Source organism: Pan paniscus, chromosome 1, assembly GCF_029289425.2.
Source record: "Pan paniscus chromosome 1, NHGRI_mPanPan1-v2.0_pri, whole genome shotgun sequence".
Taxonomy (NCBI): domain Eukaryota; kingdom Metazoa; phylum Chordata; class Mammalia; order Primates; family Hominidae; genus Pan; species Pan paniscus.
The window spans coordinates 13765548-13791486 of record NC_073249.2 but is presented as its reverse complement, the minus strand read 5'-3'; the positions used below and the strand labels follow the sequence as shown (position 1 = coordinate 13791486).

Here is a 25939-nt window from a genome sequence, read left to right as displayed (position 1 = left end):
TCGAACTGCTGACCTCAGGTGATCCGCCCACCTCAGCCTCCCAAAGTGCTGGGATTACATGCCTGAGCCACCTTGCCTGGCCCAGAATTGTTTTAAATCAGTAAATCCAGATTATTGAAAAACTTGATTCTATTTCACATCTTGGTTTAATCCTTTAGTCCAAAGTGGTGTCCATTCTTTAAGATTTTAAGATGGGGTAGTCACATGCTCTTTTAATCTGCTGTCTTTTAACAAAATTATTTGCCAGGCATGGTGACTCAGGCCTGTAGTCCCAGCTACTGGGAGGCTGAGGTGGGAGGATTGCTTGAGCCCATAAGTTCATGGCTGCAATGAGCTATAATCCAGCCTGGGCAACAGAGTGAGATGCTGTCTCTAAAAAAATTAATAAAAAAAATTCTGCTTTAGCTTTTTTCTTGATTAATTTTAGACATGAGTTTCTTAGCTTCCCATATAGAGAAAAATCTAATTTTTATCCCACCATTTCCTGTGGTTACACTTTATTTTTCACCAAAATGAAATGTTTATTTATAAAGACTTCTGTAGCATTTATTTACCTACAATTGGCTTTTCACATTATTTATATACTGAGTTATAATGCTAGAGATATTTTAAAAAATAGTATTTAATGGTCGGGCGTGGTGGCTCACGCCTGTAATCCCAGCACTTTGGGAGGCCGAGGTGGGTGGATCACAAGGTCAGGAGATCGAGACCTTCCTGGCTAACACGGTGAAACCGTGTCTCTACTAAAAATACAAACAATTAGCCTGGTGTGGTGGCACGTGCCTGTAATCCCAGCTACTTGGGAGGCTGAGGCAGGAGAATCGCTTGAACCCAGGAGGTGGAGGTTGCGGTGAGTCGAGATGGCGCCACTGCACTCCAGCCTGGGTGACAGAGTGAGACTGTCTAAAAAAAAAAATAGTATTTATTGATTATATCTTATTATTGTTGTTTTATTGCTGTTCTTGTTCCAGAGTTTTAAATGTTTTTTTTTCATTTACTGTATTGAAATATATTGAAATAATAATACCTGGAGAATAGAGTTGACACAGGTAGTCTGGTAGCAAATCTCTTCATAAAGTATGTACAGCAGTGATGTTCTTTTAGCAGTTGTATACACCTTTCAGAAGAATCATGCCTTTATCCTCCTGCAGAGCAAATAGATATATATGTATTTTAATATGGTAATGACATGATATGTTTTCATGTTCTGGGAGTGGATGAAGGAAACAGCTAAGCTTACTGACTGTTGCCTAGGGGAACATCTAAACATTATATCAAACCAAAGTTCCTGCCTTTGACAGACACACCGTGGTATTTAGGTGAAAATTGTAGTGTAATTAAGTAGGTAATTAAGTTATTTATTTCATTTAGTGATTTCAGGGTGCATATTGTAGTTTACTTATTACTAGGATGCAGCCCTACTTAAAATTTGTAACAAATTTTATTTTATTTTTATTTATTTTTTTGAGACGGAGTCTCGCTCTGTCGCTCAGGCTGGAGTGCAGTGGTGCAATCTCAGCTTATTGCAAGCTCTGCCCGCTGGGTTCACGCCATTCTCCTGCCTCAGCCTCCCGAGTAGCTGGAAATACAGGCGCCCACCACTACGCCCAGCTACTTTTTTGTATATTTAGTAGAGACGGGGTTTCACCGTGTTAGCCAGGATAGTCTCGACCTCCTGACCTCGTGATCCACCTGCCTCGGCCTCCCAAAATGCTGGGATTACAGGCGTGAGCCACCATGCCTGGCCTGTAATGAATTTTATTATAGACATTTGATAATTTTTGATAATTTCTTTGTTTTTTTTTTGTTTTTTTTTTTGAGACAGGTTCTCACTCTGTTGCTCAGGCTGGAGTTCAGTAGTGCTATCATAGCTCACTGTAACTATAGCCTCTGCACCTGGGCTGAAGTGATTCTCTCACCTTAGCCTCCCAAGTTGCTGGGACTACAGATGTGCACCACCATGCCCAGCTAATTTTTTGTATTTTTTAGAGAGCGGGTTTTGCCAGGCTGGTGTTTAGCACCTGGGCTCAAGCAATCTGCCTGCCTAGGCCTCCCAAAGTGCTGGGATTACAGGTGTGAACCACAACACCTAGCCCTTATTTTTTGAGACAGAGTCTTGCTGTGTAGCCCAGGGTGGAGTGCAGTGGCATGATCATAGCTCACTGAAGCCTCAACCTCTGGGGCCCAAGTGATCGTCCCACCTCAGTCTCCTGAGTAGTTGGGATTACAGGCACTAGCCACCATACCTTGCTAATTTTTTGTTGAGACAAGGTCTTCCTATGGCGCCCAGACTGGACTTGAACTCCTGGGCTCAAGCGATCCTCCTGCCTTGGCCTCCGAAAGTGCTGGGATCACAGGCATGAGCCACAGTTCCAGGCCAGCTTATATATTTGTAATGCTGATTACTATTCCATTGTCTGGATGTACCACGGTTTATTCTTCACCTACTAAAGGATATTTTGTTTTCTGGTTTGGGGAATTATGAGTAAAGTTGCTTTAAACATTTGTGTGCAGGTTTTTGTGTGGACATAAATTTTCAACTTATTTGGGTAAATACCAAGGAGGATGATTTCTGGATTGTTGGATTAATTCTTTTAATTTTTGTGGGTACATAGTAGGTGTATATATTTATAGGGTACAAGAGAGATTTTGATACAGGCATATAATACATAATAATCACATCTAGGTAAATGAGGTATCCATCACCATTTATTCTCTCTTTGTTACAAACAGCCCAATTATACCCTTTTAGTTATATAAAGATGTACAATAAATTATTGTTGATGGTAGTCACCCTGTCATGCTATCAAACACTAGATCTTATTTATGCTATCTGTATTTTTGTGCCCATTAACCATTCCCACTCCCTCCCCCTGCCCAGCCCCCCAGCCTTTAGTAACCATCATTCTACTTCTTCTTCTTCTTCTTTTTTTTTTTTTTTTAAGGTGGAGTCTCGCTCTGTCGCCCAGGCTGGAGTGCAGTGGTGCCATCTTGGCCCACAGCAACCTCCGCCTCCTGGGTTCAAGCAATTCTTCTGCCTCAGCCTCCCAAGTAGCTGGGATTACAGGTGTGCACCACCACACCTGGCTAAATTTTGTATTTTTAATGGAGATGGGGATTTGCCATGTTGGCCAGGCTGCTCTCGAACTCCTGACCTCAGGTGATCCACCTGCCTTAGCCTCCCAAAGTGCTGAGATTACAGGCATGAGCCACCGTGCCCAGCCCCGTTCTACTCGCTATCTCCATGAGTTCAATTATTTTCATTTTTTTAGCTCCTGCAAGTAAGTGAGAACATGTGAGGTTTGTCTTTCTGTGCTTGACTTATTTCACTTAACATAATGACCTCCAGTTCCACCCATGTTGTTGCAAATGACAGGATCTCATTATTTTTTAAGGCTGGACAGTATTTTATTGTGTATGTGTTTATTTTCTTTTTCTTTTTCTTTTTTTTTTCTTTTGAGACAGAGTCTCGCTTTGCCGCCCAGGCTGGAGTGCAGTGGAGCGATCTCGGCTCACTGCAAGCTCCGCCTCCTGGGTTCACGCCATTCTCCTGCCTCAGCCTCCGAGTAGCTGGGACTACGGGCGCCCACCACCACGCCCGGCTAATTTTTTGTATTTTTAGTAGAGATGGGATTTCACCATGTTAGCCAGGATGGTCTCGATCTCCTGACCTCATGATCTGCCCGCCTCTGCCTCCCAAAGTGCTGGGATTACAGGCGTGAGCCACTGCGCCCGGCCCTTATGTGTTTATTTTCTTTATCCATTCATCTGTTGATGGACACTTAGGTTGATTCCAAACCTTGGCTATTTTGAATAGTGCTGCAGTAAACATAGGAGTGCAGATGTCTCTTCTATATACTGGTTTTCTTTCTTTTCGGTATATAACTAGCAGTGGGATTGCTGGAACATATGGCAGTTCTATTTTTAGTTTTTTGAGGAATCTCCAAACTGTTCTCCATGGTGGTTGTACTAATTTACATTCCCACTAACAGTGTGTGAGGGTTCCCTTTTCTCTAGCATTTATTATATCCTCTCTTTTGGATAAAAGCCCTTTTAACTGGAGTGATGTGATATCTCATTGTAGTTTTGATTTGCATTTCTCTGATAATCAGTGATGTTGAGCACCTTTTCATGTACCTGCTTGCCATTTGTATGCCTTCCTTTGAGAAATGTCTATTCAGATCTTTTGCCCATTTCTTAATCGGATTAATAGATGTTTTTCCCATTGAATTGTTTGAGCTCCTTATTATATTCTGGTTATTAATCCCTTATTAGATGAGTAGTTTGTAAATATTTTCTCCCTTTCTGTGAGTTGTCTCTTCACTTTGTTGATTGTTTGTTTGTTTATTTATTTATTTATTTTTCTTTTGAGACAAGAGTCTCGCTCTGTCTCCAAGCTGGAGTGCAGTAGCGCCATCTTGGCTCACTGCAACCTCCACCGCCCTGGCTCAAGCGATTCTTTTGCCTTAGCCTTCCGAGTAGCTGGGACTACAGGGGTGTGCCACCACGCCCAGCTAATTTTTGTATTTTTAGTAGAGACGGGGTTTCACCACGTTGGCCAGGATGGTCTCAATCTCTTTTTTTTTTTTTTTGAGACGGAGTCTTGCTCTGTCGCCCAGGCTGGAGTGCAGTGGCGCGATCTGGGCTCACTGCAAGCTCCGCCTCCCGGGTTCACGCCATTCTCCTGCTTCAGCCTCCCGAGCAGCTGGGACTACAGGCGCCCGCCAGGATGCGCGGCTAATTTTTTGTATTTTTTAGTAGAGACAGGGTTTCACCGTGGTGCTAGCCAGGATGGTCTCGATCTCCTGACCTCGTGACCTTGTGATCCACCCGCTTCGGCCTCCCAAAGTGCTGGGATTACAGGCGTAAGCCACCGCGTCCGGCACTTTGTTGATTGTTTCTTTCGCTATGCAGAACCTTTGTGATGGATTAATTATTTTTAATTCTTGTGATGTCAGTGAAGTTGGGCCTGATTATGATTGGCTTTTCATGTGGCTTGAGTCCATGGAGAATAGGAAACAAATTAGGTTGACCAGAGTAATCAGGTTTGTGTGACAGCTTTATTTATCATTGTAAATTAATAAACCTGTGTGCTAGTGTCTGGTTCAGTATTTTGTGCATTTGGAATTTTCAAATTGAGGCTATCAGGGTTTGTTCGCCCTGGATGTAGAAAGCAAAAATCTGGATCTTACACATTCCTGGGATCTGACTGGTGAGGTATACCCTTATACCACGTCTGTCCACTCTCTTACTCATACTGGTTTCTGTAGTTGCTCCTCTATCATTAATGTACTGGCCCCAGGGGAAAAGCTTGCTAAACCATAGATATTCTTCGTCACACTTACAGCTAATCACAGTTGAATGCTGGCCTTGCTCCTTCTGTCTGCTTTGGCTTGAAAAATGACTTGTGCTTTGCAGTGTGAGAGAATGGCCTTATTTTGTGCATTCTTCTTTGTAGCATCCATCAATTCAACCCATTCTGATAGTTTCTATGATGATAACATTTACTTCTTTCTTTTTTTTTTTTTTTCTTTTGAGATGGAGTTTTGTTCTTGTTGCCCAGGTTGGAGTACAATGGTGCGATCTTGGCTCACTGCAACCTACACCTCCTGGGTTCCAGCAATTCTCCCAACTCAGCCTCCCAACTAGCTGGGATTACAGGCGCCCACCACCACGCCCGGCTAATTTTTCTATTTTTAGTAGAGATGGGGTTTTGCCATGTTGGTCAGGCTGGTCTCAAACTCCTGACCTCAGGTGATCCACCTGACTTGGCCTCCATAAGTGCTGGGACCATAGGTGTGAGCCACCGTGCCCGGGTATTGGAAAATGTTTTCTTTTAATGAGAGCATTTATACTATTTATGTTTTACTTAATTATTGATAATTTGGGTTTATATCTCTCATCTTACTACTTGCTTTTTGTTTGTTTTGCTGACATTCTGTTCCTTTTTTTCTCCCTTCATTGGATGACGATGATGATTATTTGTGGTGTTTTCTTTTTTTTTTTTTGAGACAAGGTCTTACTCCATTGCTCAGGCTGGAGTGCAGTGGCGCTATCTGCAAATTCTGCCTCCTGGGTTGAAGCAGTCCTCCCACCTCAGCCTTCCGAGTAGCTGGGACTACAGCTACTGTAGTCCCAGCTACTCGGAAGGCTAAGGCAAAAGAATCGCTTGAGCCGGGCTTATTTTTGTAGTTTTTGTAGAGATGTGGTTTCACTATGTTACCTAGGCTGATCTCAAATTCCAGAGCTCAAGCAATCAGCCAGTTTTGGCCTCCCAAAGTGCTGGGATCATGGGCGTGAGCTCCCGTGCCCAGCCACTATTTCTTTTCTTTTTTTCTTTTTTGAGACAGAGTCTCTCTCTGTCACTCAGGCTGGAGTGCAGTGGCTCAACCTTGGCTCACTGCAACCTCCATACCTCAGGCTCAAGCGATCCTCCCACCTCAGCCTTCTGGGTAGCTGGGATCACAGGCATGCACCACCATGCCCAACTATTTTTTTGTATTTTTAGTAGAGACGGGGTTTTGCCATGTTGCCTAGGCTGGTCTCGAACTCCTGAGCTCAAGCAATCCACCTGCCTTCACCTCCCAAAGTGCTGAGATTACAGGCATGAGCCACCAAGCCTAGAGATGATTATTTTTACCTTGTGTTTCTTCTCCATTAGTTTGGAGTTGTGGTGGTATGATATATATTGGTTTTTGTTCATGGTTCCTGGTTCTCAACTCCCATACCTCTTGTTACAGTCTTTTGTTATAATACTGGTGTGTCAGGCCTCAGGAAACAGGATCTCTCTCCTGCCCTCCATTCTCCTGCCCCAAGGCAGAACTCTAATCTTCTTCCACCATTCTGACTGTGGGTCATAAGACCCTCCCGGAGAGGCTCCTACCCCTCTACACTAGAGGCAGGAATGCTGATGTCTTTGAACTTCTAGATAGCTGAATCTGTGAAGGTTCTTGCATCCATGGAGGGCTTGGAAGCTCCACAGCCCTTCCCCTGTACCTCGCCTTAGCACACCTCTTCATCTAGATTCTTTGCAATTTTTTTTTTAAAGGAATATAAAACTATTTATTAACCACTGTTCACCAGTATTTACAATAAAGTAAACAATATACAGTTGGATAACATTTTGATTACTACAAAGTTGTTCTTCCTGGCTTTTGCTGAACCAGTAAAGCAAACTCAAGATTGAGCCTCCATATAATGAATTGGGGTAAAGAAAAAACATGCAGGTCAATAGGTTAGGTTACAAAAGGTTGTTCACACATTTATGACAGCAGGTCCTAAACTGCCAACACCTCTAACCATCTGATTAGGTTTCTATGAGCCAAGTCTTACATATTCCATTCATCATGACCTTTTAGTCAATGTAGCAACAGGGATTCCAACATTTTGCTAAGGAATGGCCCGCTAGGGAAACTTTTAAATGTTCATTTAACTTAGTTTTGTTTAGCTAGTTAAAACACACTAGCATTTGTCTAGTTTCCTCATCTGGATGAGGAAACCTGCTGTGATGGCAGTGATAAAATTTTTCCTTTTAGGAATTTTGCAAATAAACCACTGCAATTATAGACACTTTAAAATTATCCAATTTGAATTGTCCTATCTAGAATTACTTATTTCACTTGAAATGTATGGCTTCAGGAAAATTTTCAATTTAACTTGAAGGGATTATCTCTTATTTTGCTTGGAATAATGGCATCTCAGAAACATGGGTTTACCTGTGATTTTTTTGTTTGGGTGAATGCTTAAAAACAAAAAAAATTTACATATGCATTTTATGGATACACACACACACACACAAAAAAACACGTAATAAATCTAGAATGGTCCTTAGGCTTATGAGAACACAAGTTTTGACTGAGTAATGACTATGGACATTTCCCCCAACATTTAGAAAAGCTGTTCTTTAATGAAGAGGAAATGATATACCATGGTATCAAATGTTCTTTTCTGATAAAGGAAGCAACTACAGAAAGCTTTTATTTATTTGTTCAAAGTAACCAGTTCTATGGATGCAAAAAACCCCCAACAACTCTTCCAACGCTACTTTCAAAACAAACATATCAAACTTGATTTTCATTAGGATGTAGTTATTTTGTCACACTAGTAAATCAAAATCTAAGACCCAATTTATATATATATATATAAATATATATAAAAAAACAATGTGAACAATTATTGAGCTTCATCTTCTGGACAAGAATGCCAAGTTAGTCTCTCTTCATAAAAAGCAATTACAATTTGAGGACACTTCATATTCGCCTCTTTCGCCAGCACCAAGTCTGCCTCATCTGAATCTTTCCATTTCATGAGAAACATCAATTCTCCACTGCTGTCTGTGGCACCAATTATTCTTTCAGGATCAAGACCTCTGGCAAATCCTCTTGGTTTGTCAGCAGCATCTCTTTTCTTCTTTGATTTGCTGTCATCAGATTCACTGTCAGATAAAGATTTTCTTTTTGTACCATCTTTTTCTTTGCCAGCTTTTCTGTAAATCCCTTCCACTTCAGGAAATATTCCACTTTCCCATTCACTACACGTCGATCTAGTACTTTTTCCACGACAAATTCTTCAGGCTTTGCCTCTTCAACTTTTTTACTCTTTCCATTCTGTTTTTTTCCCATTTTTTGCAATGTAGTTTTATTGGAGGCCATTTTTTATTGCAGACTTGAAGAGCTATTATTCACCGCCTCCGAGCTGCTCCGGGTCGCGGGTCTGCAGCGTCTCCGGCCCTGCGCGCCTACAGCTCGAGCCACATCCCAAGGGGGAGGGCTGCAATATTTTTTATAATAAACCTGTAAATGTAAGTAAGTGTTTTCCTGAGTTCTGTGAGCCGCTCCAGCAAATTAATCAAATACAAAGAGGGGGCTGTTGGAACCCCAGCTGTTTGAAGCTGGTCGGTCAGAAGTTCCAGACGCCCAGGCTGGTGGCTGGTGGTCTGACACTATGTCCAGTCAGATAGTGTCAGAATTGAATTGGCGGACACCCAGATGGCATCCCCTGCTTGGTGTGTGGGGAAAACCCCCACACATTCGGTCACAGAAGTCATCTGTGCTGATTGTTGTAGTGTGAGGAATAGTGTAGCAGAGGAAAGACATGGTTTGGAGAGTTTTAACTTATGCAGTAGTTATTCATTTTTTATTTTTCCTTACACAGTCAATTTTTTATTATTTAGAGGTAAGTCTAGAGATTAAAATATGCATCTCTGGTTTACAGAAATCTAGTCTAATAATATATACCTCCTTTTGGACCCATGAAAGACCTTAGAACATGCCATTTATCACCTTCCTAACTCATGTGTGACATTTTAACCGACGTTTATTTTAAACCCAAAGAACTGATATTATTACTTTACATTGTCTGTATTACTTTAACTTCACCCATATATTTACCCTTTTCTTGCCTTTTATCTCCCCACTCCTTGTATCTTTAGGCTTCTATCTGGTATAATTTTCTTTTTCCTTGAAGACTACCTTTATTGGGTTTTTGCTGAAATTGAAGGAAAAAATTATTTTTCCTCTTTTTTTTTTTTTTTTTTTTGAGATGGAGTCTCGCCCTGTCGCCTAGGCTGGGGTTCAGTGGCGTGATCTCGGCTCACTGCAACCTCCGCCTTCCGGGTTCACGCCGTTCTCCTGTCTCAGCCTCCGGAGTAGCTGGGGCTATAGGCGCTCGCCACCGCGCCTGGCTAATTTTTTGTCTTTTTAGTAGAGACGGGGTTTCACTGTGTTAGCCAGGATGGTCTCGATCTCCTGACCTCGTGATCCGCCTGCCTCTGCCTCCCAAAGTGCTGGGGTTACAGGCGTGAGCCACTGTGCCCAGCCTTTTTTTTTTTGAGACGGAATTTTGCTCTTGTTGCCCAGGCTGGAGTGCAGTGGCACGATCTCGGCTCACTGCAACCTCCGCCTCCCGGGTTCAAGTGATTCTCCTGCCTCAGCCTCCCGAGTAGCTGGGATTACTGTCATGCGTCACCACGCCTGGCTAATTTTGTATTTTTAGTAGAGATGGGGTTTCTTCACGTTGGTCAGGCCAGTCTCGACCAGTCTCGAATTCCTGACCTCAGGTGATCCGCCCACCTTGGCCTTGCAAAGTGCTGGGACTACAGGCATAAGCCACTGTGCCTGGGCTTTTTTTTTTTTTTTTTAATTTTTATTGTAGCCACATACATAACATAAAGTTTGCCATTTTAACCACTTTTCAATTTAACATTTTAAATTGTGGTAAAATATACGTAACATAAAATTTACCATCTGAACCAGTTTTGAATGTACAGTTTAGTAGTAACTACCCTAAGTATCTCATATAAGTGGAATATGGTATTTGTCCTTTTATGGTAGCTTATTTCTCTTAGTGTAATGTCCTCAAGGGTCAGTTTTGTTTAGTGTGCTCAATAAATTTTAGCCATTCTTGTTTTCTGGAGTGGTGGTTTTTGTTGGCTTTTTCACCCAGACATGCTATGGCATTTGCTGATTGAAGTCCTGAGTATAAGGCTAACTTGTCCATTTCCCTCCTCCCCAAGTGGTATCTGTGTGATATGGTTTCCGCTGCAAATTGGTATTTGCTTGCAGAAAACTGGAGCATTGCCTGTATCATCATCTGTTACTCATTTGGTTTTTCTTGTTCTGCTAGGACCCTGGTTCGGAGTAGAATGGGACAATCCTGAGAGAGGAAAGCATGATGGGAGCCACGAAGGGACTGTGTATTTTAAATGCAGGTAACTTTTCATTATGAATCAGCACGGTCATTTAGTCAAGATTATATTTAATACTTGAATAAGGAGGGATGGAGAGGAGGAAACGTTTGGCTCATGGAGTAGTTATATTATGGAATTTGTTGTATTCCAAAAAGGCACTTATTTTATTTGTGGCTTAATTGCTGCTGTTTGTAGCATTTTTCCCTTTTTTAAAAAAATTCTGACTCTTGACCTTATGCGTGGCGTTGCTTTCTTCGTCCTTTTTTTTTTTTTTTTTTTTTTAACAGTCCTTTAAATTGGATGAATGTAAACCTTTCTGGCTCATTACCAATGTACAGTCCAGTAAGTAAATAATAGAAAAGAGAAACAGCCTAGATTTCCAGTAAGAAGGAATTGATTACACAAAATACAGAACATCTGAATAGTGGAATGCTGAGCCACCATTAAAAAAATTTCTTATCATAGGAAGAGTTACATGTCACATTGCATTTCTTTGTCTTTTTTTTTTTTTTTTTTTTTTTTGAGACGGAGTCTCACTCTGTCGCCCAGCTGGAGTGCAGTGGCACAATCTCAGCTCACTGCAACCTCCACCTCCCAGGTTCAAGCAATTCTCCTGCCTCAGCCTCCTGAGTAGCTGGGATTACAGGTGCCCACGACCACACCTGGCTAATTTCTGTACTTTTAGTGGAGACGAGGTTTCACCATATTGTCCAGGCTGGTCTTGAACTCCTGACCTTGTGATCCGCCCGCCTCAGCCTCCCAAAATGCTGGGATTACAGGTGTGAGCCACCGTGCCCGGCCTGTCACATTGCATTTCTATTATTATTTTTGATTGCCTGATGTCAGAAAAACTGCATGAAGCCCTGAAAAGGGTGCTGGGGAGCCTTCAGGCAGAGCCTGTCTTCTAAATTTTTGTTGTTGTTGTTGATTTTTATTAGTTTTCAATTTCTCAAAACGATCTTTCCCTAGTAAGCTGTTTTTCCTTAAGTATGGTACAGTGAACACAATACTGCCCTGGAAATCAGGAGGCCTCTAGTCTGTTTTTAACAGTCTTTTTTGTTTGTTTGTTTGGTTTATTTGTTTATTTTTTGAGACATTGTCTCGCCTAGACTGGAATGCAGTGGCATGATCATGACTCACTGTCACCCTGAACTCCTGGGCTCAAGTGATCTTCGCGCCTCAGTCTCCTGAGTAGCTGGGACTACAGGCATGCACCAGCACACCCAGCTAATTTAAAAAAAAAAAAAAAAAAAAGAGATGAAGTTTTTCTATGCTGCCCAGGCTGGTCTCAAACTCCTGGCCTCAAGCGATCCTCCCACCTCGGCTTCTCAAAGTGCTGGGATTACAGATGTGAGCCACTGCACCAGCCCCGCTTTTAACAGTCTTTATGGTCCTGAACAAGACAAGTTTACTAACCTTTAAAATGAAGGTCAGAATTAGGTAACCACACAGCATATCTCCTGGTCCACTATTCCATAATTTTAGAAAGTCAGGATGTTCTTAAAAGGCCAACTCTACTTGTAGACTTGCCATCTCCGAATTTGTTCAGAGCTGTTCAGGTTATATGGTTAGGGAGAAATATTTTAGCCAGGCCCACAGATTCCTTAGGTACCTGGACCATGACCTTACAAACCCTCCAGTGAAAGGACTTTTTTCTTTTTTTTGAGATGTAGTTTCACTCTGTGGCCAAGGCTGGAGTGCAGTGGTGTGATCTTGGCTCACTGCAACCTCCACCTCTCTGGTTCAAGCAATTCCCCTGCCTCAGCCTCCTGAGTAGCTGGGATCACAGGCGAACGCTACCACGTCTGGCCAATTTTTTTGTATTTTTAGTAGAGACGGGGATTTCACCAGGTTGGCCAGACTGTTCTCGAACTCCTGACCTCAGGCAGTCCACTGGCCTCGGCCTCCCAAAGTGCTGGGATTACAGGTGTGAGCCACCACCCCCTGTGAAAGGACTTTTTATTTGGAACTTACCCCAGCCTACTTCCTTCTTCTAAAAGCTTGCCCAAATTGTCCATAATTTTATGGTCTTTAATGGTCTCTGGATACAGTGATATTTTCAAAGTCTTGGTTGCTCTGAGCAGAAAAATCAAGAATTGCTTCAAGTCCTGGGTGATGCAGGGTTTGTCCTGAAATGCTAATGGGAAGCCTTGGTTCAGGGACATTGAGTCAGTATAGTCATGCATTGCTTAATGAAGGGGATGTGTTCTGAGAAATGCCTGTTAGGTGGTTTCATCATTGTGTGAACATCATAGTATACTTAACAAACCTGCGTGGTGTAGCCTACTGCACACCTAGGCTACTGTATGGCATAGCCTATTGCTTTTAGGCTATAAACCTGTACAGCATGTTACTGTGCTGAATACTGTAGGCAATTGTAACACAATGGTAAGTATTTATCTAAACATAGAAAAGGTACAGTAAAAATAAAAAATTGGCCGGGTGCGTTGGCTCACGCCTGTAATCCCAGCACTTTGGGAGGCCAAGGCAGGCGGATCACGAGGTCAGGAGTTCAAGACCAGCCTGGACAATATGATGAAACCCTATCTCTACTAAAAATATAAAAATTAGCCAGGCGTGGTGGCGGGCGCCTGTAGTCCCAGCTACTCAGGAGGCTGAGGCAGGAGAATTGCTTGAACCTGGGAGGTGGAGGTTGCAGTGAGCTGAGGTCGTGCCACTGCACTCCAGCCTGTGTGACAGAGCAAGACTCCGGCTCAAGAAAAAAAAAAAAAAATTAAGCAGTGTGGGGTGGTACGGGTGGTATGTGCCTGTTAGTACCAGCTACTTGGGTGGCTGAGTCATTAGGATTGTTTAAGCCCAGGAGTTTCAAGACCAGCCTAGGCAACACAATGAGATCTCATCATAAAAAAAAAAAAGATAGAAAATGGTATGCCTGCATAGGGCACTTAGCGTGAATGGACCTTGTAGGACTGGAAGTTGCTCTGGGTAAGTGAGTGAGTGGTGAGTGAATGTGAAGGCTGGGACATTCTTGTACCCTACTGTAGACTTTGGAAACACTGTAGCCTTAGGCTACACTAAACTTAGAAGTTTTTTCTTTCTTTAATAATAAATTAACTTTAGCTTCCTGTAACTTTTTTATGTTATAAACTTTAAATTTTTTTTTTTTTTTTTGGGATGGATTCTTGCTCTGTCACCCAGGCTGGAGTGCAGTGGCATGATCTCAGCTCACTGCACTGCCTGGGTTCCAACGATTCTCTTGCCTTAGCCTCCTGAGTAGCTGAGATTACAGGCATGCGCCACCACACCTAGGTAATTTTTGTATTTTTAGTAGAGATGGGATTTCACCATGTTGGCCAGGCTGGTGTCGAACGCCTGACCTCGTGATCAACCCTCCTCAGCCTCCCAAAGTGCTGGGATTATAGGCATGAGCCACCATGCCCGGCACTTTTTTTTTTTTTTTTTGGAGACAGAGTCTTGCTCCGTCACCCACGCTGGAGTGCAGTGGCACAACCTCGGCTCACTGCAACCTCTGCCTCCCAGGTTAAAGTGATTCTCCTGCCTCAGTCTTCCGAGTAGCTGGGACTACAGGCGCATGTCACCATGCCCGGCTAATTTTTGTATTTTTAGTGGAGACGGGGTTTCACCATGTTGGCCATTCTGGTCTCGACCTCCTGATCTCAGGTGATCCGCCTGCCTTGGCTTCCCAAATTCCTGAGATTATAGGCATGAGCCACTGCACTGGACCTGAGCCTTCTTCCAGAATACCTCCTGAAGGACCTGCCTGAGGGTAGTTTACAATTAACTTTTTTTTTTTTTTTAATAAGTAGGAGTTTGCTGGGCACAGCAGCTCATGCCTGTAATCCCAGCACTTTGGGAGGCTGAGGGAGGAGGATCACCTGAAGTCAAGAGTTCGGGACCACCCTGGCCAACATGGTGAAACCCCGTCTCTACTAAAAACAGAAAAATTAGCTGGGCATGGTGGCATGCACCTGTAATCCTAGCTACTGGGAAGGTTGAGGCATGAGAATCACTTTTGAACCTGGGAGGTGGAGGTTGCAGTGAGCCAAGATCACACCATTGCACTCCAGCTTGGTCAGCAGAGTGAAACTGTGTCTCAAAAAAAAAAAGAAAAAATAGAAGGAGTACACTCTAACATAATGATAAAAAGTATAGTATAGTGAACACTTAAACTAGTAACATAGCCATTTATTATCATTATCAAATATTATGTACTATACATAATTGTATGTGCTATACTTTTATGTGACTGGCAGTGTAGTAGGCTTGTTTACACCAGCATCACCACAAACACGAGTATTATGTTGTACTACAGCATTAAGACAGCTACAGCTTCACTAGGAGATAGGATTTTTTCAGCTCCAGTGTGATTATGGGACCACTGTAGCATATGCGGTCCGTTGTTGATCTACACGTCATTATGTGGTGCATGACTGTATTTGGATTCTTAGCCTTGGAATAACTGCTTACTTCATTATATCGTCTAGTGTTGTGTTGTCATGCCTAAACATTTACATAATTGAAGTACATATTATCTTATTATAAATAACTTTTTAAAATTTAAATAGGCACTTTGTTGACATTAAAAAATTATATGAGTAGGTAATGTTATCTGTGAATTCCATTTCAGGATATTTATGGGGCAATACAAAAGAGATCATTGGGTCTGAAGTGGTGGAGAACCACTGGTCTGGACTACAGGAATTTAACTGGTCCTTTAGAGTTTGATGATTTCATGTCATGTTTTAGTTTCTCTGATCTCTTTTGTAACCTAAGGTAAATATAGTAGTCTCCTGAGCTATTATTACCCATAATTAATATTTGTAACATTAGCAATTAATAGTGGTTTACAGTGTCAAAATAAAAATAAAATGTGCAGATGAATGTCTAAATGTAACATTTTATTTGGGAAGCAAGAATTGCACTTCAGGGCATCCGCACAGACTAGATGGTCTTTGGTGTATCCAAAGAACAAAGAGAAATGTGGATTTTTTCTTTTTGTTTTTGAGACGGAGTCTCACTCAGTCGCCCAGGCTGGAGTGCAGTTGCGCCATCTCGGCTCACTGCAACCTCCGCCTCCCGGGTCCAAGCGATTCTCCTGCCTCAGCCTCCTGAGTAGCTGGGACTACAGGTGCCTGCCACTACACCTGGCTAATTTTTGTATTTTTAGTAGAGATGGGGTTTCACCATATTGGCCAGACTGGTCTCGAACTCCTGACCTTGTGATCTGCCCACCTCGGCCTCCCAAAGTGCTGGGATTACAGGCATAAGCAACTGCTCCTGGGCTTTTTTTTTTTTTTTTTGAGACGGAGTTTCACTCTTGTTGCCCAGGCTGGAGTGCAATGGCGTGATCTTGCCTCACTGCACCCTCCGTCTCCCAGGTTCAAGGGATTCTCCTGTCTCAGCCTTTTGAGTAGCTGGTATTATAGGAAAGTGCCACCACGCCTGGCTAATTTTGTATTTTTAGACAGGATTTCTCCATGTTGGTCAGGCTGGTCTCGAACTCCTGACCTCAGGTGTTCTGCCTGCCTTGGCCTCCCAAAGTGCTGGGATTATAGGCGTGAACCACTGCACCTGGCACCCCCCCCCTTTTTTTTTTTTTGGACGCAGGGTCTTGCTCTGTCACCCAGGTAGTAGTACAGTGGCACAATCATGGCTCGTTGCAGCCTCAACCTCCTATGCTCAAGCAGTTCTCCCACCTCATTTTTTGATTTTTTTGTAGAGATGGAGACTCCGTATTTTGCCCTGGCTGGTCTCGAACTCCTGGGCTCGAGTGATCCTCTTACCTCGGCCTCCCAAAGTGCTGGGATTACAGGTGTTACCCGTCGTGTCCTGTCTAGTACATTTTATAAAAAGGAGAAATGTTACATATTGTTCTGAAAGAAAGTTCATTGGCACTAGTCAAGTTTTGGAGAGCTGGCTAGCAAGCTCTGATTGGTGAGTGACAGCGGTGGGTAAGATTAGTCTTAGAGTCACGGCAGATTGTTTTAGTAGCTATTAAATAAAACTGGCTTCAGGTTACAACAGGCAGTCTCAGCAGCTGGGCTTGTAATAAACTGAATTCTTGGAGCAGGTGTTGTGTGCCCCGAGCACTTTTTCCCTTGGTCCCTTGACTCTGATTTAGTTGGGTATGACAAGAATGACCCAGTTTCTGTAATCAACTTTCCCAAGATTTATCCAAGATTTATGGCCGTGCGCCAGTCACCCGTGTCCTTCCTAGGTACTCCTGCTCTCTACTTCTTGTCTTTTAGGGTAGTTGAGGGGTTCAAATATGGTAAGTAACCTTGAAGTCCTCTTTACCTTGTCCGTAGACAGCAGAGTGGTTTTCAAGTTTTTTTTTCTTTCAACCTAAACCCCAGAGTATGCTCTGAACAGAGCTGTGTGTGTCAGTATTCTGCCCACTCACCTTTTATTTCAGTGCTTCTGTTTCCAAGCAGTGGTAGAAGTTCTCTTTTCTGGTGAGAAATAAATCTTAAAATTTGACTTTTCTTCAACACTAGGGAGCAGAATCTAACTTTAATACTTAGCATCAGAGAGGACGTGCTGTTCCAGCCTGTGTCTGTGATAATGGACATCTTAGGAAATGGATGGTTGACAATTTAAGAAACAAAGCCCTAGCAATAAAGGATAAGTGTTTGAAAGAAAGGATAAATGTTTGAAGTGATAGATACCCCATTCACCCTGATGTGATTGTTACACGTGTGCCTGTATCAAAATATTGTATGTACCCACAAAAATTAAAAATTAAACTAAAAAAAGAAAGGCCTTGATTTATTCATCTTTTGTGTGTCATAAGCCTGTTGTAAAGTGTTTTGAGGATCTTGGCTGAGCATTAATGGGTTGGTATAAAATATTCTCTTGGTGTGGTGTAAAGTGTTGGAAGATTTTTTTTTTTTTTTAAATCAGGAAATGTAATGATAGTATGTGGGCAAGGCGCATCTCTGTTCAAAAAGGTGGTAGCTCTGCTTCATTTTTGGAAGGTTTTCTTGAATCAGAGCAAAATCATAATTGTGTCAACGCAAAAGCAGTTGAGATGAATATTAAATTCAGCTGATTAGAGAAGCAAACAAAAAGAGCAGTCTACAGCAAGGTGCTTATCTACTGTACTGCTTTACTCACAGGAAAACAACCTCTCTGGGTCAGCTCTTTAGATGTTACAGCGCTGAACACTGCACGAAAGCTGAGTTCTCCTCTCCTGATGAACAGCTAGATATGCAACCTTGCTGAACACTAAACATTCCTGAAACAAACAGGGTATCAAGATCAACAGTATTTATTAGAAACTCCCCAGAGACCTGGCCTTTTCCAGTAGCTTGTATCCAAAGCTCCAACAAGAAAGAAGCTTACTGTGGAAGTCTGGGAGTCTGTTGGGGACCCTTTACCTTTGTGTAGTGTTGCCAGATTCAGCAAACAAAAATACCAAATGCATAGTGAACTTTGGATTTCAGATAAACAGCCAATCTTTTTTTTTTTTTTTTTTAGTATAAGTATGAGACATGCATGGGGGCATACTTACTTAAAAATGATTTGCTGTTTATCTGAAATACAAGCTTAACTGAGCATCTTCGATTCTATGTGGCAATCCTGATGGGGACATAGGACAGAATGAATCTTGATAACTGGGTTTTATGAGCACATGCTGTTTCCACAAGGGCCATGGGTCAGGATGATGATTTTACCAGCAGCATGTGTAATTGGTAGGCAGAAGGAGGAAGGAACCTGAACAGGCCAAATGCTTCCAAGAGAAACGTTTTTGGACACCCCTCCCTGTATTCTCCTCCTCACCAACATTTTTCTCTTTAGACATGGTTTGGAATTTCAGTGTTTGGATACAGTTTCTTAATATATTAATGTAGAATCTCAGTGGAGTCTATGTAAATTATTACAGTTTACCTCTTGGAGATTTGTTGTTATTGATGGGCACCCATTCAGCTAGGATTTTTCACTATTTGTTGAGGCTGTTTTGTTTTCTGAGAAACCTGCTGGAAATGTCCCAGAAAATATTGATCTTTAGTGTTAGTCTTTGATCTGTAAAGGGCATAGCATCCGTTTTGCAACTACCTAACAACATTCCTAACTCTCCTTTCATCTGCCTGCAACTAAACTCAACAGTAATAAAGATCTGTTCATGACTTCTTGTTTTTTACCATGGTTTTAAAACTTGTTTATTACCACTGTTTTAAAAAGTGTAGATTTAGGGCCTGGCGCCGTGGCTCATGCCTGTAATCCCAGCACTTTGGGAAGCCGAGGTGGGCGGATCACTTGAGGTCAGGAGTTCGAGACCAGCCTGTCCAACATGACGAAACCCCGTGTCTACTAAAAATGCAAAACTTAGCCGGGCGTGGTGGTCACCCATAATCCCAGCTACTTGGGAGGCTGAGGCACGAGAATCGCTTGAACCCAGGAGACAGAGGTTGCAGTGAGCTGAGATTGTGCCACTGCACTCCAGCCTGGGTGACAGAGCGAGTCTCCATCTCAAAAATAAATAAACAAATAAATAAAAAGTAAATTTAGGGCAGAAATGCAAACCATGATATTTTCATTTTGCATTGTTTTCTCATTTATCGTTATTATAAATGTATTAGTTGAGCTTTTACACTTTTTCACTGAAATCAAATAATGTTTGAAAAATGAATTTTTCTATTTCTAGTTCCACCACCCCATGTTACTCCTCTAAGGAAAACCGATACTATTTCATAAACTTTATTTCAGTACGAAATTTAATTTCTAAAATTTCAGATCTCACTATTTCATAAAACAAAATCTATTTTATTAATGAGACTCTAGAAACAGTTTATTAGATGCAAAACTTATTTGTACACATTTACATAGATTAAGGTACATAAGCAAACAAATACAAATTGTCTGGAGCTGTTTTTCTAACACCTAGTAACGTGCCTGAGGATTTATTTCACCTTCTTACACATAAAGTGTTTAACATTAATAATTAATTGATAGTAAACACAAGATCTATTTGTATGGTGCCATATTAGAAAATTAAAGGAGGCCGGGCACAGTGGCTTAAGCCTGTAATCCCAGCGCTATGGGAGGCCTAGGCGGAAGGACCACTTGGGCGAGGAGTTTGAGACCAGCCTGGTCAACATAGTGAGACCCCATCTCTACCAAAAATGTAAATAAAAAAAGGAGATCACCTAGAAGTGATCTTTGTAATTTCCTTCAGAAAACGCACCTCTGTTTAAACCATAAAATCTTATTTAAAATGTTACAGCTTTCATAAATGTTTTATTTTCAGTAGCACTGCTTTTGCTCTGCTATTTTTTGTTTTTGTAGGTATTTTTATGTAGGATCCTGTTTGATGCCTATGGTAGGACAAAAGTACAGCTGCTTTTTTTTTTTTTCACCAAACTCCTACTCATCCTTAAAGACCCAGCTCAGATTCTCCATCTTTTCAGAATATACTCAAGGTCAGGGACTTTTGTTGTGCAATGGATCCTTTTGGCAGGCATAAAATAATACTTTTAAAAGCAGGAAATAAATATATTACAAAGGAAATAGTTACATTGAAATATAGTAATCAGAATATTTTTTAAGAATTGATATATACGTGGGAGAATATGCATGGGAAAAATTGATACAGTAATATATGTCTTTATTAAATAACATTAAATGATAAGATCTACCAGTGGGTCTAATAACTACTAAATTTTGAAGCAATCATGAGAGTAAGTGATCTTTTAAAAAATATCTGCCACAAGTGTAAAGTAATAGGAAAATACCTTTGATTTCCATTGGTGACAAAATGCTGTAAATCTTACCCTAGTGTGTTGCCTGAATTTATGAGTAAAGACAATGTTGAATTTTGATAAGAGATTAGTGAAAATAACAATTCACCTTCCTCATCTGTCTCAGTTAGCTATTGCTGCATACCGTACATCTTGGAAGTTTTTGCTCACAAATTTTAAAATAATCATTTGTTTTGTTCCTCCCCACTTTGAAATCTGTGACTTGAAGGAGTTCAGGTGTGGTTGTCTCTGCTGTGCACATGTGGCCTGCGTGAATCCAGATGGCAAGTTCTATGGTGGGGGATGCTAAGATCTTGCTCTTTACCTCACCCAGGCCAGGCCACACTGTCCTTTGAGCCCATGTTAGCATGGGGCAGAGGGTGTCCCTTGCCTTCCCCTGAACTTAGCCTTGTCCTGTTCATGGAGGTGAAACTGCTGGGCCTGGGTGGCTAGATGGACACATCTAAGCTTGCCCAGTGTGGCATCCGTTTTTTGGTGGGGAGGGGTAGATGTGGTATATTGTCACCAAAGATGGCTGCCAGTAATGCTTCCCATCCTTATTCATGTATGCCGCTTCTCCCATGAAGAGGTGGAGTCTATTTCCTCTTTCTCTGAGTCTAGGCTGGCCCATGACATGCTCTGGTAAATAAGTGCAATGATGTTGTATCAGTAGTTCTGGGATTAGCTTTTAAGAGGCCTTGCAGGTTCTGTTTTCACTCTCTTGGAAGCCAGTCATCACCTGAGAAGTCTAACCCTGTTGGGAACAGGGGTCCAGCCAGACCCTAGCCATTCCAGCTACCTCCACCCAGGTGCCGATAATCTGAGTTGAGCCATCTTGGATGGTTCAGCCTCAGCCAGCTCCCAACTGAATGCAGTCACATGGGTGACCACAGCTGACAACACATGAAACAGAACAACAAAGCTCAGCAAAGCCAACCCACAGAACTGTACCAAGTATCACCTTAATGTTTTAAGCCACCGTGCTTTGGGGAGTTTTTATGCAGCAATAGGTAACTGAAACAGGTAACAACTTTATACTGGAGATTTATGTGACTTTATCTTGCATATATTTATATTTTCTGCTAGTAAATTGTACATACTTCATATGATGAAATTATGTCATTATAGATGGTATGGATATGGTCAGGAGCTAGTCTGAACAAGTTTGAGAGCCATTGGTTAGGTTTAGAGAGTATGGCATTTGAGTTATCTCAGTATTTCAAAATATGTGGGGTTTTTTGTTTGTTTGTTTGTTTTAGATGTAGTTTCGCTTTTGTCGCCCAGGCTGGAGTGCAGTGGTGTGATCTCACTCACCACAACCTCTGCCTCCCGGGTTCAAGTGATTCTCCTGCCTCAGCCTCCCAAGTAACTGGGATTACAGGCACCTGCCACCACGCCCGGCTAATTTTTTGTGTTTTTAGTAGAGACGGGGTTTTACCATGATGGCCAGGCTGGTCTTGAACTCCTGACCTCAAGTGATCCACCGGCCTCGGCCTCCCAAAGTGCTGGGATTATAGGCATGAGTTTGTTTGTTTGTTTGTTTGTTTTATCTGAGACAGGGTCCCACTGTGTTGCCCAGACTGGAGTGGCATGGTGCAATCCTAGCTCACTGGAGCCGTGAACTCCTAGACTCAAATGATCTTCTTGCCTCAGCCTCCTGAGTAGCTGGGACTATAGGTGCACACCACCATGGCTGACTAATGTTTAAATTTTTTTTGTAGAGATGGGGTCTCGCTGTGTTGCCCAGGCTGGTCTCAAACTCCTGGCCTCAAGGGATCCTCCAGCCTTGGCTTCCTGAAGTGAGCTGCCACACCTGGCCAGTTTATTTTTAGGAGTAGTATATCAGATGCAGTAACTGTACATAAAGGGTAGTTAGTGCTTGTGCCAGGCAATAAAGTAGATGGCTTATTTAATCTTTATAAATAACCTCATTTGAGAGGGCTTTATAGATGAGGTAATTTAGGTTGAGATATAAATTCAGCTGCCTGAGGTCACATAGCTAGTAAGTAATGCAGCCAGGAGTTGAACCCTGGTTTGTGTTTGTATTGCCTCCATCCCTGTTCCCCCATCCCCACCCCTGGTTTTAAGAACATGTATGTTAACTAGGATTTTTCGGGAGAAAGCAAGTTTATTAAGAAAGTAAAGGGGCCAGGCATAGTGGCTCACGCTTTAATTCCAGCACTTTGGGAGGCCAAGGCAGGTAGATACCCTGAGGTCAAGAGTTCAAGACCAGCCAGGCCAACATGGTGAGACCTTTTCTCTAGTAAAAATACAAAAATTAGGCCAGGTACAGTGGCTCACGCCGGTAATCCCAGCACTTTGGGAGGCTGAGGCAGGTGGATCATGAGGTCAGGAGATCGAGACCATCCTATCTAACACAGTGAAACCCCGTCTCTACTAAAAATACAAAAAATTTGCCAGGCGTGGTGGCGGGTGCCTGTAGTTCCAGCTACTTGGGAGGCTGAGGCAGGAGAATGGCGTGAACCCGGGAGTTGGAGATTGCAGTGAACTGAGATCGTGCCACTGCACTCCAGCCTGCGTGACAGAGTGAGACTCTGTCTCAAACAAAAACAAAAACAAAAACAAAAAAAAACAAACAAAAATTAGCCGGGCGTGGTGTTGCACGCCTGTAATCCCAGCTACTCAGGAGGCTGAGGCAGGAGAATTGCTTCAACCCGGGAGGCTGAGGTTGCAGTGAGCCAAGATCACCCCACTGCACTCCAGCCTGGGCAACAGAGGGAGACTCTATCTCCAAAAAAAATTATAGCAAAGGAATAACGAATGGCTACTCCAAGGCAGAACAGTCCCGAGGACTGCTGGGTGCCCATTTTTATGGTTATTTCTTGAGTATATGCTAAACAAGGGATGGATTATTCATGCCTCCCCTTTTAAGACCATGTAGGATAATTTCCTGACGTTGCCATGGCATTTGTAAACTGTCATGGTGCTGGTGGGAGTGTAGCAGTGAGGATGACCAGAGGTCACTCTCATCTCCATCTTGGTTTTGGTGGGTTTTAGCCGGCTTCTTTACTGCATGCTGTTTCATCAGCAAGGTCTTTAATGACCTGTATCTTGTACCGACCTCCTAGTTCATCCTGAGACTTAGAATGCCTAACAGTCTGGAATGCAGCCTGGTAGGTCTCAGCCTTATTTTACCTAGCCCCTATTCAAGATGGAGTTGCTCTGGTTCAAACGTCTCTGACATATTTCCCCCCTCCCTTTTACGAGAGAACCCTTAATCCTAAGGGCTGCAGAGGGATGAAGATCCACTTTCTGTAACTTCTTTATGCTGAACAGGGGTGATGATATTCCTGCCTAACTGTTGGGTCTCTTGCATTCAGGGTAGAGGAGCTCAGTTCGAAAGTGTTGGTATGGCGAAGGCCATTCATAACTCTTGAGTTCCGACAAAAGGTGATATCTGGAAGATTAATAAGTGTTCAGTTTAAGAAAACATTTAGTAAGCTTATCCTGCATTCCTACACAAAGAGTATAATCACAGCAATATATTCCACAACAGTAAAATAAAAAAAATAAAATTATCCCAAGTAAACTGATTAGAAAGTTTTCCATGAACTGGGCAATTGTTGAAATCAAGCTAATAAGGAGTCACTAGCCAATTCCAATATGTGCCCAGAATTAGAATAACATTACCCATCACTCTTGTTTCTTCTGAGCAGCAGCCAGAGATCACTGGTTGGTTCACAGGAATAAGTGGGATCATTCTCTTGTCTTCCATAGGTCTGTGGGACACAGGTCAGGAACTGTGTAGACAAGGAGTGAGGCCAGTTTTCCCAAGCGGCTTTTATTGGCTCTGTAAGTCAAGTTTGATTCCTTAAAGGAACGCACACCATTCCAGTTAAAGCCTTGGTAAAATAATCAGTTTCTCCACTTGTGTCCCAAGGTCACCCAGTCAGTGCTGCAGACTATTTCCTTTGGGTTGGGGGGCGGGTCCCCTCAGTATCCTCCTTTCTGTGGTTCGCCAGAAAGATGATACCAGAAAGGGGTCCTGATCCAGACCCCAAGAGAGGGTTCTAGGATCTTGCAAAGGAAAGAATTTGAGGGGAATCCATAGAGTAAAGTGAAAGCAAGTTTATTAAGAAAGTAAAGGAATAAAGAATGGCTACTCCATAGGCAGAGCAGCCAGTAAACTAGGCTTGTAACTTAAGAGATATGTTTAACGTACAGAAACAAACCACTGATGTGTGTGTATAAGCCATGAGAGAGATATGGGACTTAATTTTGCTACAAAAGAGAATTTAATTTCCTGCAAAATCAGCTTCCCCCTATTCCACTGAATTAATTTCATCAACATACAAGGTGGATATTTTCTCCTGTCTTAAGCAATCTCCCTCCTTTGAACCCTGTGCCCCTTCAGGACAAGGGTAGGCTGTGCTCACTTGCCTCCCAGTCTTTGGAACTCACCCTTGCTGGGCTTTGCCCTATTGCCCCACCCAGACTGCTCGTAGGAAAGGTTATGTTCATATTGCTGGATTCAGTGGCAAGGCCTCAGCTGTTACCTTACCTGACCTGGTTTTAGCATTGGACATGGTTGTTGACTTTCTTCATTGGCTTCCAGGACACCACACTCTCCAAGTTTCCCTTCCCCTCCCCTGCCCTTCCCCTCCCCTCCCCTCCTCTTCCCCTCCCCTCCCCCTCCCCTCCCCTCCCCTGCCCTTCCCCTCCCCTCCCCTCCCCTTCCCCTCCCCTCCCCCTCCCCTCCCCCTCCCCCTCCCCCTCCCCCTCCCCCTCCCCTCCCCTTCCCCTCCCCTCCTTTCCCCTCCCCTCGTTTCCATCTGTCACCCAGGCTACCCCTCCTTTCCCCTCCCCTCGTTTCCATCTGTCGCCCAGGCTAAAGTGCAATGATGTGATCTCAGCTCATTGCAAGCTTCACCTCCTGGGCTCAAGCAATTCTCTTGCCTCATACTTCCAAGTAGCGAAACTCCAGGTACCAGCAACCACGCCTGGCTAATTTTTGTATTTTTAATAGAGGCAGGGTTTCACCATGTTGACCAGGCTGGTCTCAAACTCCTGACCTTAGGTGATCTGCCCGCCTCAGCCTCCCAAAATGCTAGGATCATAGGGGTGAGCTACCACACCTAATCTCAAACTCCTGACTTTAGGTGATCTGCCCGCCTCAGCCTCCCAAAATGCTAGGATTATAGGGGTGAGCTACCGCACCCGGCCCACACTCTCTAAGTTTCTAACTCCCTCCTGGCCACTTCTTCCCAGGTTGGGGATTGGTTTTAACTTTTTGGGATCACAAGTTCCTTTTAGAGTCTGATCATCACTGTGAACCCACATCTTAGAGAAAACTGTATGTATGTTTATGTTAACAAAATTTATCACATTATTAGTTTTCATCCTTTTCAATTATTATCATTATTTTTTTTTTTTTGAGATGGAGTTTTGCTCTTGTTGCCCAGGCTGGAGTGCAATGGCATGATCTTGGCTCACCGCAACCTCTGCCTCCCGGATTCAAGTGATTCTCCTGCCTCAGCCTCCCCAGTAGCTGGGATTATAGGCATGTGCC

The 25939-nt window shown here is 42.8% G+C and overlaps 1 protein-coding gene and 1 pseudogene across 5 annotated transcripts in view; one reads left to right on the top strand and one right to left on the bottom strand.

The window, feature by feature from the left end:
* TBCE (tubulin folding cofactor E) overlaps positions 1–25939 on the top strand; it is a 127598-nt gene that overhangs the window by 65289 nt on the left and 36370 nt on the right. For all 5 annotated transcript variants that reach the window (XM_063595552.1, XM_055099979.2, XM_063595534.1 and 2 more), the window contains one exon: positions 10624–10708. In XM_063595552.1, coding sequence (XP_063451622.1) covers positions 10624–10708 — 85 coding nt within the window. The remainder of the gene's footprint in view (positions 1–10623; positions 10709–25939) is intronic.
* Positions 7035–8774, bottom strand: LOC112441190 (chromobox protein homolog 3-like; annotated as a pseudogene).